The sequence below is a fragment of the Drosophila miranda genome, chromosome 3 (genome assembly GCF_003369915.1).
Source record: "Drosophila miranda strain MSH22 chromosome 3, D.miranda_PacBio2.1, whole genome shotgun sequence".
NCBI classification, from domain to species: Eukaryota; Metazoa; Arthropoda; class Insecta; order Diptera; family Drosophilidae; genus Drosophila; species Drosophila miranda.
In genome coordinates this window covers 7,889,500-7,906,796 of record NC_046676.1, presented here as the reverse complement: position 1 = coordinate 7,906,796, position 17,297 = coordinate 7,889,500, and the positions used below count along the sequence as shown (strand labels likewise).

Sequence of the window (17,297 nt, the reverse complement as noted above, 5' to 3'; positions counted from 1 at the left end):
CGAAGAAAGTGTGAGATTTGGACAGAATGTGATCCAAGGTCAATGCCAGTGCTGGCCATTAAAAATACATATTTCTCCATATAGATATAGTCTGTATGTGCGGATTTTTATAATAAAATAACACCAGCAGCACCCTGCGGTGTGAAGATCTGATCTGATATCTGATCGCAAATACTCGTAGCATGCAAATCAAGTGACAATCGCCCGGGCATCACAAATCGAACTTGTAATTGATTAAAAAGACATTTTATTTAAATATTTATTAAGTATTTGTGACTTTTATGAATGCCCCCCCTATATAGTATGTAGAAATCGACAGAGCCCAAAAACAAACGAAATTATTCAAAAAGTAACAATAACAGCACGCGCCGTGATTCACACAACAATCTGGCACTGCTTTGGGTCGGGTCGGGTCTGGCCTGGTCTCTGGTCTCTGGTCTGTGGTCTCGTTTCATTTCATCTCTGCTGGTCTGGCTCCCAGCCGTGGGTTCAGCGTACGACCTTTGGAGTGCACTGACTGTGACGCATCATCGATACTTGGTACTTGGTGCTGGGTACTCTTTACCCTCTGCCCGTGGCCAGGCCGTGTCCCAAACTGTTGCGTTTTAATCACAGTTTATGTTTATGGTCGTTATTAATTGGCTTAAGACCGGCAATGTGCGCTGACAATCCTTCTCCGTTTCGGCTGCTTGTATCTACATACAAATTATGTACCTACATAGTAGTATATCGGTAATCTTGGATTCATCTCCAGACTCCGAAACCGTTAAGGACAAATTCCAAGCCGATCCCCGAGCTGTCACTGCCGCAGTTGCTGGCGGTGTCAACGTTTGCTACAAACAATTAAAATCATTTTTGTCAACATTTTTCTTATGCCGGTTCAATCCGAGTCTTATTCCGATTCCGATTCCGGTTATACTTATGGATATGTCTGTACATATGTATGTATGCTGTGAGAGACCCAGCCCCAATCCCAGTCCCATCCTCATCTCCACCTCGAAATCTCCATCTCCAGCGTCGACTTCTGCTTCAGCTTCAATATTAATGCATTTCGCGTTGTGGCAGGCGCGCGCATTGTCTGAATGGTTATTTATTTTTTTTTTATTTATATTTTTGTGCGTTTTTTTGTTTGTGTTTTTTTTCTTGGCTGTATTTCCGCTGGTGCGTAATTTATGATTTCATTACGGCACTTTTATGGCGCTTCCGAGTGCCTCCAGGTAGATGGGACATGTATGTATCTCCGATGCCGACGATGTTGTCATCGGTTGCCAAAGCTAGTTAACGTTGGACCCCAGCTGAGAAATTAACGGGCGTCTGAGAATGGCTAAAGCGATCCAGGGAAGGAAGATCCATCCCAAGACCCTAAATAATGCCTTTTAGAACCTTCCTTCCTCCGCAGTATATTTATCTTTCCCGGAAACCATGCACATCGTCAATGTCAATGTGTCTTCGATCCTTTCTTCGAGAGGGGGATTTCGTATATGTTTTAAATCATATTAAAAGAACTCAGGGTGTTCCCCGAACATAGTTTTGAGTGTCACTTACATATCGAAATATGCTAGTTAGCTGTTGAACTCCTTCCTAGTATATCTTTATCTTTTAGACTCTTCAGTATCATTGGCTCTGTTTTGCCGCATGTCCTTGACTTAAATAGGTATTTTCCCTTTATTGTGCGACTATGACCAATCAAAACAAATTAATTTTTAATTTTTCAAAAGTCGTTATCTGTGCTGACTTTATGACGTCTGGGGCCTGAACTTTACCTTCGATTATCAGCAAATGAAGCGATTTCCAAAAAAATTGCTCGCTCTCATTGTTCGGCAGAATTTTGATGACAGTTCGCATCGAAATCACGGGAATTTCTTCATCAGAAGCGTAGTAAACAGCGCGTCATCCACTGCCATATATCCTGAGCTGCAGATCGCTATAGTTCAAGTTCAAAGGGTCGCTGAACCCGAGGAGACGACGTTTGCCAAATTATACAAATTTTTAATTGATTATATATGTAATTACGATTATTGACGACATTGATAGCCTTATAAATGATTACCTCAGTTATTGAGCTAATGAGAGCGTCTAAGCTGCATTCCATGCGAAAGCCAGTAGCGAGATGAGACGCGCACAAGACAAGAAGAGTGCGACTCGTCACTGGCGAAAACCCATAAGGGAGCAGCCGGAGAGAGAGAGAGAGAGAGAAGGTGCCAGAGCTGTTGTTCTTCTTTCTTATCGAATTGAACTGAGGTGAACCGGTACGTACACACACACACTCTCACACACGAAGCAGAAACAGAGCAGCCCACAGCAAACGAGCGCGCGGATGCTGCGCCGGCTGAGGCTGAGAATTTTAGGAGCGTCGTTGCGCCGAAAGCACAGCCACCGGCACATCTCTATATAAATGGGGCGTACTTGATCGAACTCCAAACATTCCTGTTGCAGTCGCCCTCAGAGAAGGATTACCAGCGAGAACACATCAGCCAGCAGCAAACAGCAAACAGCAGCAACAAGCCCGAGGATAATTACCCAAAGGATATCGACTATAATCTAAGAAAAGCAAACATGTTCACCCAATCCATGCTGAGATTCTCCGCTGTGGTGGTCGTGGTAAGTAATCCAGTGCCCAGATCCAGTGCCCAGATCCTGCCAAGTGCCTAGAGTGACGCCCAGTTCTGGCGGGTGAACAATACGTGTATTACGTCTCCGTCACGTTGCCAGCGCGAGTTCAATTAGCAAGAAAAGAAATAAATACGCATTTATTTAATTACCTCGTGCCGACTCGATTCGGAGCAAGTTTTGGCACAGGCGCCGCTGATTCATTAGATCCGGAGTACATTCAACCCGTCCGCACTTTGGGGGCCACTTCCTGTCACTGTTTTAATTGCATTATGCAAATCAGTTGGTAATCATCTAAACCCTCGCCTACAGGCTCTCATTGCTGTCTGCCACACCAGTCCCGTCCCAGACGAGGACCTCAATGGCAAGTACACGGTTTCAGGGCAAAATTCTAACGCCGGCAAATACAGATCACTGGATGACGGACGCTACCATCCCAGTTCGCAGAATGAAGGTATTTCGTGATCCAACTCTATTAACGCGCCTATCCACGCCCACTGACTGCATGCGGTTGCTGTTGCCGCCCACTAACCCCCAGCCAAGAGCGAATTGGCTGCCACCAGAGCAAGCCCGATCTTGCCCAGCTACCAGTACTAACACACATGTACAGACGTGCCCGAGAGCATGCGAATTTGCGTTGATTCCGATAACACACTTATTTATACTCGTACCAATAATCTGATGACTCTCTAACCAAGTTCAAGCTCAAGGTTGGCCCGGCCTTTAAAATGTTTTAAAATTGCAAATCCAATTCCGAATCGGAATATCGCGATCTTGAGCTGAGCTTCTTCACTAACCGGAGTACACTCTTCCCCCCTCTCCCTAGCACTTAAACATGATATTAAACATTCGATTTCTTATAGGCCGGAGTGGTACACAGGATAGTTTAGGTAAATCATTGAAGTACAAATGAAGGAAAGAAGCCATTCCATTCTTTCAGTTCTTTGTAGAGAACACCATCCACACTATCACAAAATCGATACTCATCTGCAGATTAGGGATGAAAGCTGACCTTTTGCCGTTCTGGCCTCACTGTAGTTGTTTGACTGTAGTTTAACCCAAAACCGAATCACTTTCAGACTTAACTGCACATCCATTTGTACATACATAAAGGAAACGAGAAACTAACGAAAGTTGTAAATATCTAATGGCAGATATGCTCGTAACTAAAGGGTCCGAAGTTACCCGCACATCGCCCACACTCACACTCACACAGACCAGCGCATTTCCTATAGACAGCCCCACTAACCATTGACTTCTGTTGCACCCCAAAGGTCGCTACAATCACATGCCTCAGCCCTACACTCATGTAACGGATCACCGCGAGCTTGGAGCCTACCATCACGTTCCCTACCCCTACGACGGTGGCTATGGGCCATATGCCGGACTCAATCTGCCCTACGTCCACGATGTCAAGCCCTACAAGTGAGTGTAACTGAAAATAATAATCTGTAATGATATTAACTGAATGAAATCGTTTCATTTGCAGCCACGATCTGTACACAGTAAGTAATGCCGAGTTTCAAGTACCTGCAATCCGCTTGGAGTACGGCTTTCCCGAACATGAACCGCAAATCGCTACACAAACCCATCTACAACCGAGCATCCAGCACTAAAGCGTCAAAAGCCCCAGCCCAGCCCCCAGAAACCCCCCGCAATCCGGCAATTCCCCTTCTGTTCCACCTCCTGCTTTCATAACCAACCAAAATGATTATTTACGAACGTTTTCGGCTCTGCAACTAAACCAACCATAACGCGCTACATGAACACCTCATAAGGTATCCTGCATGATCCAATCCGAACACGAACCCGAACCCGCATCCGAGCCCAAAAACCCTTGAACCCTACTCCTAAATCCATGCCCACGTACACGCATGCAACCCACACACACACACACACACACCCACACAAAAATGAGCAAAATGATTACAACAAAAAACACCAACCACAACCACACCGCACCACCACTCACAGTCCACGACGACGACAACGACGAAGAAGCCGACTACAACGACAAAGCGGACCACCACCACCACCACCACGACCACGACCACGCCCAGGAACATCCTCTACAACTACGATGATGAGGGACGCCACAAGATTCTGCACCAGGAAGAGATCCGCAAGAAGGACAAATACGATCATGCGTAAGTTTTCCATCAACGAAATTCCCTTCCGTCCAAGCTAATGTCCCGAACATGTCCTATCCGAAACAGTTTCCTGACCGAGAACGGCATCTACGGCGAGGAGGAGGCCAAGCTCCATCACACCGGCGGCACACACGCCAAGGGATACTACGAGTACACCGGCGATGATGGCAAGCTGTATCGCGTCAACTACGCCTCGAACGATGGAGGCTTCATGCCCGAGGGCGATCATATTCCCACTCCTCCCCCCATTCCCGAGGCCATTGCACGAGCCCTGAAGTACGTGGAGGAGCAGCACAAGGCCAATGGTGGAGCCCAGTTCGATCATCGTGGCTTCCGCATCAACCACATGACCAAGGACATCAAAGCCCAAATCAAGTCCATTCATCTGGAGCGCATGCCTAAGGAGCTGAGCGACCAGATCCGTATGCTCGAGCACGAGGTCGAGCTGGCCGAGGAGGAGGAGCGCGAGGAGGAACGTGCCGAGCAGGAGCGGCAGAAGCGTAAGCGCCTGTCCGACGTACATCCCACAGTGCAGCCAGTTGTGCCCCACTAGGTCCGCTCTCAGACTTGCCTCATCAACAGCCATAAGGTCCCTCTACCTCTACCTCCTCCCGCCCACCCGAACAGTCCTAGTCCAACCACCCACACCCCACCATTCCCTTGCATTTGCCGAGTGATCATCGGGCAAACCCTATAACAAGCCATCGAAAAAATCCAGGAAAAAATCCACAAAAAAAGGAAAAGGAAGGAGACGAATGGAGGAATCGAATTGTAGTCGTATATGTAGTACTCTCCTATGTTTTTTTTATATTTATTTATCTATCTAACTCAATGTGACAACGTTGCTAAGCATAAGATAATTAATATTTGTTATTTTATATATCAAAATACACACCCAACTATGATATCTGTTACGAAGAATCAGGTGTTTTTTTTCAACGAGCGAAAAACTTGAAGATCATCTTGAGCCCTTGAGTTGAACGAATGTTTTATTATTCTGAACCAAAGGTCACATCGCATCGCATTTGATAATGAAACTGTCTGACATTTTGCCAAATTATATTCCACATTTTGAATACCCAATATACGGGCTCCGTTTAAAATTAATGGGTTTCTTGCTCTCCCAAAGTCGAGACAAAAACAAGTCTCCGTCTAAGTAGTCGCTGTATACTCGTACACCGAGTACTCGTACACTTACTATTCACATTTCCGATAAGCGAAAGTTGACCCATTTTTGTCGGCAGGCCCAGCTTGAGCTGGGGGTAACCCATACATATGATTTGATTAGTTTTAAAAAATAAATAGAATAAAATAGAAAGAGACGACTTTTTCGAGAGTAAATGATTTTGTATTAAATATAATTTTACGTTTACTAATTATTTCTCAATTGTTTTCAGAACAGTGCTCTGCATATCCAGTATTCTCCAAGCTCACGCTGAGAAGAAGGCTTCCAATATTAACCAGTTCTTCAAGAATAAGCTTAAGTAGGTATAAATAAGGTAATTTTTGTGAATTTGCTCAAGGATATCTACATATGTCTGTATAGTATAATTTATGTTATCGAATTGTACTCGAGTAAATAATAGATATATATATAATTTACTTAAACTTATTTCAAACAAAGCAATTGGAAAATAAATGATTCAATCAACTGCGGAGACATTTTTTTATATTGGCAAAGGAATAAAGGAGTATTTAATAGATATATATATAATGTACTTAAACTTATTTCGGACAAAAAAATTGAAAAAAAAAATAATTCAATCAACTGCAGAGAAATTTTTTTATGTTGGCAAAATTCAAATGATTCATAATAAAAATAAAATCGGTTGTCGGCATCCCCTTCACCCAAAAAAATAAAAAATTTAGTAATCAAAAAAGAATTTAAAAGCACACTTTTGTGCTGAAGACTAAATTGAAAAAGCTTTCGTCGCAGTACTATTAAGAAGAGCTTATGTGGTTTAAAAAAATCAATCGAAAGAAGGCAAAATGGCGTTAGTCAGTTTATGGTCATATGTGGATATGGAGGAGGAGAAGACTGTAAGCATTACGGTACAAACGCATGTCATTGATCACGCTGCGCTCTATTATTTGTATGAATTACTTTATTCGATCTAATTTAAGCCTGTTTTGCATCTATTGATAGGTAAGTCTAAAGGTCGTCAAAGTATAATATACCTGAGTGATTTTGCATGGAAATGGTGGATTACAGATTGGTAATACTTTTATCAATAGTTAAGAGGATGAAATACAAATGTTCTGAATCAATGGACAAGCAAGGCCTAAACTAGAGTTTTTAGAGTCATGATTCAGGGGCTTTCAAAGATCAAAAACGATTTGTAAAGATTATATTTTTATTAAGAAGTACACACTTATTTCACTCAAGTAACAATGAGTAGGAAGGAATCTTGCCTCAATGCTTCGTGTAGACCACATTTGCCGGGGCAGGCTGGCTGGCATAGAAGGCAGAGTTTACGCCATCATCTGAAAGAGAAATACATCACTGTAGAGTTTAGCTCATGCAATATCATACTGGGCATACTAACAGGTGATCACTGGACGGAAGCCGTTGGCATCGGCCACGTATTTGACGCCCACGCGCAGACCCTCCGGCGAGATGTAGGAGTAGGCACCCTCGACCTGTTCCTCCTGCTCCTGGTTGCCTATATTGACGGGCACACCGCGCTCCTCGCCGTGGATGCCGTTCTCCGTCTCATAGTTGTAGACATAGGATCCCGTGCCGTAGTTGGCCTCGTTGGACTGGGCCACAACGCGGGCCCGGGCGTTGGCAATGAAGGGGTTGTACTTTTTGTAGAAGCCGTCGTAGTAGCGGCGCAGATTGTACAGATCGCGGTTTTTGTAGTACAGGTCCCTGTAGTAAGGGTTCCTCAGATACGGATTGTATTGGGTCTGCCCCTCGCAGGCGATCGCGGCCAAAACCAGCACGAAAAGGCACGACAACTGCAAACACATCAACTTTAGATTAGAACACATCACCTCCTGGAGGGCACACTATGATTTACCAGTTTTAGAGACATTTTTAATAACAACTTTCAACGCTGATCTACCCGACAGAACTGTAACAGTTTCGCAGACCGACGGATCGTTTTATAACCAACTTTGACCAATTTAGCATAAGCATCAAATTTCAGTCTATAGTCCATAAAGTTCATTGTATTCGGTCAACGCTCATCTCTAACTTTTGCGAACGGAGAGTTGTGTCAATTTCCGTTTAGAATTTAGATTGTTTTTTATTATAATTTGCTGACTGTATAAATAATTAAAATCAAGAGCAAAGAGTGGAGCCACTATTGAGCCAATCGCTGCCAAAATGCGGCAAAACGGTTGGCAAGGCAATCGAATAAAATGGCTAAAACACAGTGGGGGGGCGTTAAGTGTTTGCCTAACCATAAGAAGTTGTATATGCAAATGTCTGCTATATGAATTTTATATATTCAGTAGTGAAATTCGAGAAGGCACTGAATAAATTATATATAAATGTTTCCATTATTTTCCAGCTTCTCCCAGTGAGCACTATTGGAAAACACATAATAATTAACTTTCTTTATATAATTGCATGTTATATTAACTAAACAACTTTTAGTATCCTTAGGACCAGATTTAATCAATGATGAATAGTTTTTTGATAACAGCATGTATGAAAAGTTATACCTAAACATCAATTGATTCGGATCTAATTCCAATTAATTTCACTGCAATTATTTATTAATCAAGGCTGTATAATACGTATAGTCATCGCACCAACAACTTTATAATTACCTCATATTTAACAAAACAATTAGAACATCAATTATTCAATGGACAATTATGTATAGGACAATCGATGGACGTTTTCCTCCCTTTTAGGGTATAAAGCCTACGATTGTCGAAAAACACAAACCAGTTAAGAGCTGGAATACAAACCTTTCAAAATGTCAGAAGTCGAAAAGCGGCAAAACAAAAAGATGCAGGAGAAGCAACGCGAATACCAGGACTTCACCTTTTTGGCGAACATAATGTTCAAGACATTGGGATACGACTTTCTGGACTCGGCCAGGCCATCGTGGCAGAAGGCTCTCCTCCGCTGCTACTTTTTCGTATGCATTGCCAGCAGCTCTTATGAGGCTTTATTCGTGGCCCTCGAGTGTCTCCAGGTGGAGTCTGTGGCCGGGAGTCCATCCAAAATCATGCGCCGGGCCCTCCACTTTTTCTACATGCTCAGTGCAGCAGTGAAGTTCGTCACCCTAATAATCTACCGTAAACGACTGCGTGCGCTTATCCTAAGTTTGAAGGAATTGTATCCTGCGGACGAGTCGCTTCGGAGGGAGTATGAGGTTAACAGATACTATCTTCCCCGATCGACGCGATATGTGTTGTACTCTTACTACCTCATCATGGCCGTGATGGCAATAGGGCCTCTTCTTCAGTCGTTTATGATGTATTTTCTAAAGGGACATTTTCCCTTTCTACGGACCTTTCCAACGCAGCTCTGCTTCAGCTCGGATACTCCCCTAGGCTATGCGGTAGCCTATTTCATGGACTTCACCTACAGCCAATTCGTCGTCAATGTCAGTGTAGGCGCAGACCTCTGGATGATGTGTGTCTCGAGCCAGATCTGCATGCACTTTGGATATCTGGCCAAGAAGCTGGCCGCATACCTTCCGAGTCGAGAACGAGAAAGAGAGGATTGTGAGTTCTTGGCCAGCCTCGTGCAGAAACATCAGCTGATCCTCAGGTGGGAATTTTTCACATCACGGATATTTAATAACTGCTGAGGCTTTGCACTTTGTTAAAGGTTGCACAAGGAGGTGAATCAGATGTTTGGCATTCTCTTGGCCTCCAATCTTTTTACCACAGCCAGTCTGCTCTGCTGCATTGGCTTCTACACCGTTGTCGAAGGCCGAAATGAGGAGGGAATGTCCTACATGATCATCTTCGCCGTCGTTTCTGCCCAGTTCTATATGGTCAGCTCCTATGGGCAGCGGCTGATCGACTTGGTACGAAGTACATACATATATATAATCTCGGTTAACACCAAACTTTTCCCCTTCAGAGTTCCAGCATTTCCATGGCTGCCTATTCGCAATATTGGTATGATGGATCCATACGCTATAAGAAAGACCTCCTCCTTATTATGGCTCGCGCCCAGCGTCCCGTGGAGATATCCGCAAAGGGTATTATCATTATATCCCTTGACACCTTTAAGATCGTGGGTAAACCTCTCTTTTTTTGTTATAATTTGAATAATTTTCCAACTGGTTTGACAGTTGATGACCATCACCTATCGATTCTTTGCGGCTATGCGACAAACTGTGGGAAAATGATCTATTCTTCAGGATATAGAATATGTTTAAACGTCAATTATTATTTATTCTATGCATAGAAAAATTTCCTTGATTTTATTAATTTGTATTTTCATTTAATCGCTAGCTAATAAACTTTTTTTTAAAGCAATTATGTTTATTGAAATATACTCGTATGTCAGAGTTTTCTAATCCACAACTGGATCTCTTTCAGCATATTCTTTGTATATATTTTCCCATGTTTTCCCACTCTTCACCTCAACTCGATTCAGTCAAATTTAATTTATTATTTCCATCAGAAATTGAGGTGAATAAAGCATGAATGGGGCGACTGAGACACGGCCCCATGAATGAATATGAATGAAGTTGGAGTTGGCGTTGGAGATGATACATGGAGTGGAGAGTAGTGTTGGGGCATTCGGGCTGGGGAGGGGAGTCATCTCGATTGCATAGCCGGCCTTCACATTTCGCGTGCGATTTGACAGCAGTCAACAAGTGCAACAATAGCGCTGTGATTGCAGCTACACTGTCCAGCCAAAGTCACGTGCCAGCCGGCCAAGAATAGTTAAAAATTCCACTTTTGTTTTATTAATTGGAACCTTTTATGCCTATCTTAAAACGAGAATATGGCTCATTTGATATAATAAAATTTGCATACAAAGTATCGTAGAGTCTCGTACAAATTGAGATCAGTAAGCAATCAGAATTTGACACCCAAAGGTCCAAACAAACTCGGTTTCCATTCAAATCGAAACCACACTTTGCTCTCAACCGGACCCATAAATGTCCAAGCGCTGCCCATTCGGAGACTTTATGGTTCCATTGCTGGAGTCTTGGGTCTTTTTGGAAGAAGATCTGCGGAATGCGTTAAACAGATTAGCCCAAAGCCCAAACAAAAGATCTTTATTGGCTGTTTTACATAAACGAGCCGTTGAATATTTGCCATCCAATTAATTTGCTCGAATTTATTTAGCTTCAGTCTTTAAATATTCACTCCGGAATTATGTCAGCTCCTAATTCGCTTCATCTATCGGAAGATAGAGCCAAACTCGTTATCTGAGGGCTTGATAAATGTCTAACCAATGAATTTATCATGTAATCCAAACTAAATAATGGTTTCGTGTAGATCGGCTCGTGGCAAAAGAATAACAAACTTTCAATTTAGATGTTCGATAGTCCTACTGTATTAGATCAGTACCTCTGTGCTGATTGCTAATACATAAAGTACTCAAATATTAATATACGTAAATCATACACCCATCAACGGCTTGGGGTAATAAAACTAATTACCTCACACTTGAGTGGCAAAACAATTAGAACATCGTTTATTCAAGAGGCAATTATACATAAGTATGCATGTAAGTATTGACAAATCGTGTAAGCCAATCGATTAACTTGATTTCCGAACACTTTTGAATTCCGTTTGTTCTTAATATTAGTTAAAATGGCGAAACAAAAGTGTTTAGCTTCACTTGACATATGACAATTGGGGAGTTGCTAGAAGACCCACTCCCGCATATCAAATGTCTTGGCCGCGATTTGCATTAATTAGCCATGATTCGTAATCGACGATGCCCACGTGCTGCGGATCGATCCCTCTGCCATTTAAGACCGCTGTCAATTTGCATAAATCACATTAATGCGAAGACTATGAACTGTGCCCAAAGATACCCCTACTCCGACGCGTACCCAGACGGATTAGCATCGATATCAGCATAAACTGCAACTGCATTTTAGTCGGCGTCATAGAACCCATTCCAATGCTGCTGGCTTCAAGGTCAGAAGATGATTCAGCCCCGACAGAGCTCCAGTTACCAGTTCAGCTTCCCTGACCACACCAGACAAAGGCGAACCAGTTTACGCTGGCAAAGCGGAGCAAAGTTACTCAAGTGCATCCTTGACCATGAAATGGGCAGCACCGACGTCCCCCGCGCGGGTAACCATTGCCCATTCCAAGATCCGAGCCCCATGCTCCGCGTAATCTCCGCGTGATACCCGCAGCGGTGCAGTAGCTGTTTTCTCGACATGACCAGAACCACTGACATTTAACCACCGCAACTGGTTCGACGTCTGCAGCAGTGCAGCGGTGCATCGGAGCAGTGGTGCAGCGATGCAGCGATGCAGCGTCTCCAGCCATTGAGTGCTACTGCTGCTTCAGCCCCAGCTATGCGCAATTATTTATTTATGCCTTCATTGACATTAGCATTAGCCGTTTCAAAGTATGCCAGGCCAGACCGAAGACCATGCCAAAGGCGGCTCTAGCTTCTTACGCAACAGCTAAATCAACGCGGGCCTATTCAGGTGGAGAGTCGAGCTCTAAATACTCTGGTAGGGATCTGTTGGTGACCTGAGACTTTTATTCCAGACCCAGATTAGTCTTCTCAAATATTTCATCAATTGGTTGTTGGTGGTGAATTCAAGACTCATTTTAGTGAAACTTAAATTAAGTCCTCTTCATTTTTTGACCATTCAAAATAGTTTAATTTAACGAGGTTCGTTGCGAACTTTATGTTTTGAGTGTACCGCTGGCGCATTATACCCTGCTCTTTGTTGGGTATTAAATTGCAGACGCTGCGCAAACATCTTTAAAACAAATTACATTACGTTGTGTGCCATAAAGAACCCGACGCGACCTTCAGAGTGGACAGCGGGGCGAGAACAGGTTGAAGAAAAGTACCAGAACCAGACGGCAGACAGCGACTGACATTTTGTGGCATCTGTGTAGTTTGTGTCTCGTAATCAGAGAAGTCATGCGTAATACATATTTCAAGGTTCTTGCCCAACAAAATTTGCACACAAAAAGCCCTCATCTCGGAGCGGAAATTCAGTGAGCAGCGAGCGAGCGATCCTAAATTAAACATATTAAAAAGTAGAACAATAAATATTATAATTATTGCAGCCGAATGTCTTCACAATTACGGCCACCAGAAACGCCGAGGGAAACAATCATCAGGCAAACAGCACCCGAGTTGGACCTCCACTTCGAATCCAACTTTAGCCGAAAACAAGCTTGGATTTTCGGTTGCCAAAGACAATAGCAATACAATAGCAATAGTACGAGTATATGCTCACAATCTTTGGGACAATCTTGTCACGAAATTCTGCCGCCGTCTGTGTCGGGGCTAGAGTCGGAGTCTTGGAATCTTGGAGTCAAAGTCTGGCCCCATCTGCTGGCCCAGGCTAAGTATTCATTAGACGCGCCTACACTTTGGCAGCGACGATGATGACGACGACGACGACGACGACGACGACGATGGCCCCTTGGCGTTTAGCAATTTCTGGCATTTTGACCTCCTGCACAGCTTCGACTGCAACTGCAGCCTCAGTCTGAGGGTCTTGCCGCCTGACTTTGATGCCAATAGACGATTAATGGAAGCGCATTTAAGTCCACGAAAACTCTGACGCTGCCCCATTTCGAGTCAGGTGGCAGCGCCGCCGGGCCTGATGGGAGTGATACCGATATCCCTCCCCAGTATCATTAAACCTAAGACCATTTTTCGTTGGCCGTTTGTTCGGTGTTTTCTTGGTGCCTTACTATTTCCGCTGGCTGATGCAATTACCATTACCGGCAATCTATTTAAATGTGCAGTCTGTCTGCAAAAACCTGAAACAATTGCATAAATTAAACTTAGTACAAAGTTGATTCTGAACTGCTTGCCCAGAACAGCTGAGCGTCGTGGCTCTGCCTGCATGCCTGCCTGCCTACCCCTCCGGTGCCTCCTAGCGGCCGGGGCCTGTGGACAGACTGACTCTCTGCCTCTGCTGCTCTTTCCGAGCGCTGCGCCGTCGACATCGGCGACTTAGGCGTTGAATCTTTAGTTTAGTTTTTCTTCTCTCTTTTTTGCCTCCACATACCGCCACCCGCCCACCGCCCGCGCACTCTATTGGTTTGGATTCGTACTCGTGTAGTAGATGCTTGCCTCCGTCTGTGTGTGTGTGTGTGTTTGCGATGCTCTGCCAACTGCACTGCTGGCAGGCGACCGCCGCACCGTGCATTTTCGTATAAATAGACTCACCTGCCGGCATTGGGTATCATTAAATAGAAAACGTTTGTTCAATTAACAACTCCAGTGCTAGGCCCAAGCCGAAAGGATAATTCTGCCTTTGGATTACAATATTGTGTGTGGAACAACATGAAAAATGTAAGTGAATAGCACAAGTTTGGGGATTTAAAACAGTTGTTGAAAAGGATTGGATGAGCAATGTGGGATTGGATAAATAGAAACATGATTAGAAGAGGCAAATGAAAGGATACGATACCTTTCATTATCCTCACACAGCTTTCATTAATTCTGTGCCACACCTACTCCTAGACGGAGCCAGACACACATTTGAGTAGTAAAAGTGCAGACAGCATAAATCAATCGTAAAATCGTACACCGCTAAAACGCACATTAACACATAAGACCCTTCAAGACCCTTCAAGACCCTTCAAGACCCTTCAGGGACCTTCGTCATAACTTCCGCAATAAAAGTACTCCCCAGGCGTGGCAGCTTAGGGAACAGGGGACCAGCGGTGGCAGCAGCAACAGTTTGCCATTTAGAGCGGCTAAAAGGCAAAGGCAATTAATGGATGCAGCGAAGACGTGTGCTCGAAATGGCTCTCAGTAGAGCTCGGGCCCGCATGCAATTCAAAGGTCAGACCAACACCTGGCAGCTGTCCATCTGGCCGGCACATTAAACTGAAAAGTTCAGACACGAAAATGGAACCGAAACCCAAACCAAGTTCCATTCAAAGTGTTTTTGGGCAGCCAATTGCCCAAGAGTCGATCTGGGGTGAACCTACATAGGTTTCGAAAGAAACAGAGACTGGGAAGGTGACGATGATGGCAACGGCGACGGCGACGATGGCGGCGACAGAGATGAGACGGACGACCGACCACGCCCCACAATTTTCAATGCACTTTTGTGCACAAGTTAATTGGGAATACGTCGTGTGTGTGGAAATGTGGAAAATATTTAATTGGCATCTATTTGCCGACCTCAAAAGGTGTCTAAAACATAGTATGTGAGAACAGCAAATAAAAGCGCTAAGGCAATAAATCTCGGCTCCCAGGTAAACAAGTGGCGGGGTGGGGGGCCTTGCATAATATCATCGGAGCACGATTTCAAGATGTTTACTAACTCGAGTAACATTTGCGGCCAACACTCGCTGAAACACTCTCAATGCCTTCCTGCCTGTCTTCCCTTTGCAGTTCGTTTTGTGCCTGGTCGCCACGGCGCTGATGTGCCTGGTTGAGGCGGCACCGCAGCGGGCCGAGGAGCCCATTGCGATCATCAGCCAGGAGTCCAACATCGAACCAGATGGTTCCTACAATTATGCGTAAGTTTGACTCCATATTATCCTACTATAGAATTCTTATTGCTCTAACAAATGCTTGGATTCCCAAAGATAAAACTACAAAATAAAATGAAAGCCCATCCTTCATCTTTGCATCTTTCACCTAAACTGCGCTAATAATTCTTCAAGATTCATAATTTTCGTAGGTCATTTGTTCAAGGAAGTCAAATTCGTCGATTTTTATATTCGATTTGATATAAATAGCTAGACAGGATTCTCAGTCCTGATCACATTATTTTATCCGATTGATTAATTGATTTTCTATATGACTGGCTAATTTTAAGGACTCCCTTGTTTTGGGATTGTGTCTAAAATTTAATTGAAGCCAAATAGAAATTGTTTGAAAGCGAATAAGTGACACGGATATGAATGAAAATTTAATAGACCATGATGAAATTATACTATTACTATATAATTATATACTACAATATTATATTATAATATAATGTTAATACTTATTATTATAATTTCATCATGCTCCAGACCCGTTATGTTTTGTTCGGTACGGTGCAAACACTTTTATACCAATCAGCTGTTGTGCACTAGCACCTGTTAGGAATTAGCGCAGCGCTGTTAACCTATAACAGAGTTTTTGTGGTGACTGTTAGGCGCAGCATTATGGCTTGGAATGCGGGTATAAAAAACGTCTAGCGCCAGTTAGTGACTCATTCAAATATAAAAAAAAAGACATTCATTTTAAACAGAAATCGCGAACTTAAATTAATATTGTCAAAGAAATTTCGCAAGATTTCAAGGTGAATTTGGCAAAACCATTTGAAAATTGGTTTTTATTTCTTTCTTTCGTTCATTTCGGTTGCGATGCCTGGTACTTGCAGCTATGAGACGGCCAACGGAATCAAGGCCGAAGAAACTGGCACCCTGAAGAAGGCTACCTCCCCGGACAGCAGCGACGTAATCATCGCCAGGGGCTCTGTCTCCTACACCTCGCCGGAAGGAAATCTGATTACCCTGAACTACTCGGCCGATGATGAGAACGGTTTCCAGCCACAGGGCGACCATTTGCCGACTCCGCCACCAATCCCGCCAGCGATCCAGAAGGCCCTCGACTATCTGCTGAGTCTGCCGCCAGCCAAGCGCCGTTAAGGCGCTTCCTCTGGATGATTCCTTCCAGTCCGACCCATGCCAACATTCTGATCCTGATATACTCTACGGTCGATGTGATGCTGCTCTGTTGCTGTTACCACAATATGCTCGTACACCCCATTATCTGCTCTCCCCCCACTATCTAGACAATCACACAAGGGCTGAAGCCTCCCCAGGAGGTTGTTAGTGGATTTGACTGAAGAACACAATCTCAAACGGAATTGAGGGACATGACACGAAACACACACACACACACAACCAATACATTGACTCTATTACTTCATGTTGTCTGCTATCTTGCTTTCTTCCACTTTCACTTTGACACGAATTTCTTCAGATCTTTTAGTCGCCGGAACTTTGCCATTTTCGGACTCATGTGATATCGTCGATTTATCAATGAAATGAAAGAAAATGTAAAAAAAAACATACAAGAAATAATATACAGGAATACTAATTATCCACAGCAAACTTTGTGTAAATAGTCTGTAAATTAGGAACATTTACACATTATACATATATAAGCGATGACGTCGACGAAGACGATGGCCAGCCACCCGAACCAGCTTATGAGACGGGTTAGCGTTCACGTCCGTTCGCGTCGGAAATTACGTAAACACTTGAGAAGACCTATAAAAAAATTCGTTAGGCTTAGCTGCAAATAAAGAACTAAGGATTCTTTCGAAAAACGAAGAGCAGCCTTGGGTTTTATTGGTTTACTATTGCCGATTCGAAAAGAAGAGCCAACAGCTTTTAAAGTCCCCTTTATTCGAATACCCTCCGCATCCGCAT

General features: G+C 43.7%; 4 protein-coding genes and 1 long non-coding RNA gene across 8 annotated transcripts; 3 read left to right on the top strand and 2 right to left on the bottom strand.

Annotated features, from left to right (window-relative positions):
- Positions 1–431: 431 nt before the first annotated feature.
- LOC108160572 lies at positions 432–2,372 on the bottom strand. 2 transcript variants are annotated; one of them, XR_001775420.2, is made up of 4 exons: positions 2,051–2,371; positions 1,764–1,948; positions 1,546–1,676; positions 432–1,459 (listed from the first exon to the last, which is right to left on the bottom strand). It is a non-coding gene; the product is annotated as an uncharacterized LOC108160572 (long non-coding RNA). The 2 variants fall into 2 exon arrangements; XR_001775418.2 differs by having other exon boundaries at positions 1,764–2,372.
- A 49-nt stretch (positions 2,373–2,421) lies between these two features.
- Positions 2,422–5,678, top strand: LOC108160567 (larval cuticle protein LCP-30). Of its 3 annotated transcripts, none has more exons than XM_017294652.2 (7): positions 2,422–2,601; positions 2,923–2,974; positions 3,474–3,500; positions 3,885–4,035; positions 4,100–4,115; positions 4,585–4,757; positions 4,827–5,678. In XM_017294652.2, the coding sequence occupies exons 1-7, from the start codon at positions 2,557–2,559 to the stop codon at positions 5,311–5,313; spliced, it is 951 nt and encodes a 316-aa protein (XP_017150141.1). In that variant the 5' UTR covers positions 2,422–2,556; the 3' UTR covers positions 5,314–5,678. The 3 variants fall into 3 exon arrangements, with proteins under 3 accessions (XP_017150141.1, XP_017150140.1, XP_017150139.1); XM_017294650.2 differs by having other exon boundaries at positions 2,423–2,601; positions 2,923–3,064; XM_017294651.2 differs by lacking the exon at positions 3,474–3,500 and having other exon boundaries at positions 2,923–3,064.
- Positions 5,679–7,119: 1,441 nt separating this feature from the next.
- LOC108158415 (endocuticle structural glycoprotein SgAbd-2) lies at positions 7,120–7,852 on the bottom strand. Its single transcript, XM_017290682.2, has 3 exons — positions 7,784–7,852; positions 7,307–7,721; positions 7,120–7,244 (listed from the first exon to the last, which is right to left on the bottom strand). Exons 1-3 carry the CDS (start codon positions 7,796–7,798, stop codon positions 7,174–7,176), a joined length of 501 nt encoding a protein of 166 aa, XP_017146171.1. The 5' UTR covers positions 7,799–7,852; the 3' UTR covers positions 7,120–7,173.
- Positions 7,853–8,692: 840 nt separating this feature from the next.
- LOC108157994 (odorant receptor 49a) lies at positions 8,693–10,084 on the top strand. The gene is made up of 4 exons (XM_017290137.1): positions 8,693–9,495; positions 9,556–9,757; positions 9,814–9,969; positions 10,028–10,084. Exons 1-4 carry the CDS (start codon positions 8,693–8,695, stop codon positions 10,082–10,084), a joined length of 1,218 nt encoding a protein of 405 aa, XP_017145626.1.
- A 4,010-nt stretch (positions 10,085–14,094) lies between these two features.
- Positions 14,095–16,971, top strand: LOC117188310 (endocuticle structural glycoprotein ABD-4-like). Its single transcript, XM_033391950.1, has 3 exons — positions 14,095–14,205; positions 15,259–15,386; positions 16,241–16,971. The coding sequence occupies exons 1-3, from the start codon at positions 14,197–14,199 to the stop codon at positions 16,506–16,508; spliced, it is 405 nt and encodes a 134-aa protein (XP_033247841.1). The 5' UTR covers positions 14,095–14,196; the 3' UTR covers positions 16,509–16,971.
- Positions 16,972–17,297: the final 326 nt, after the last annotated feature.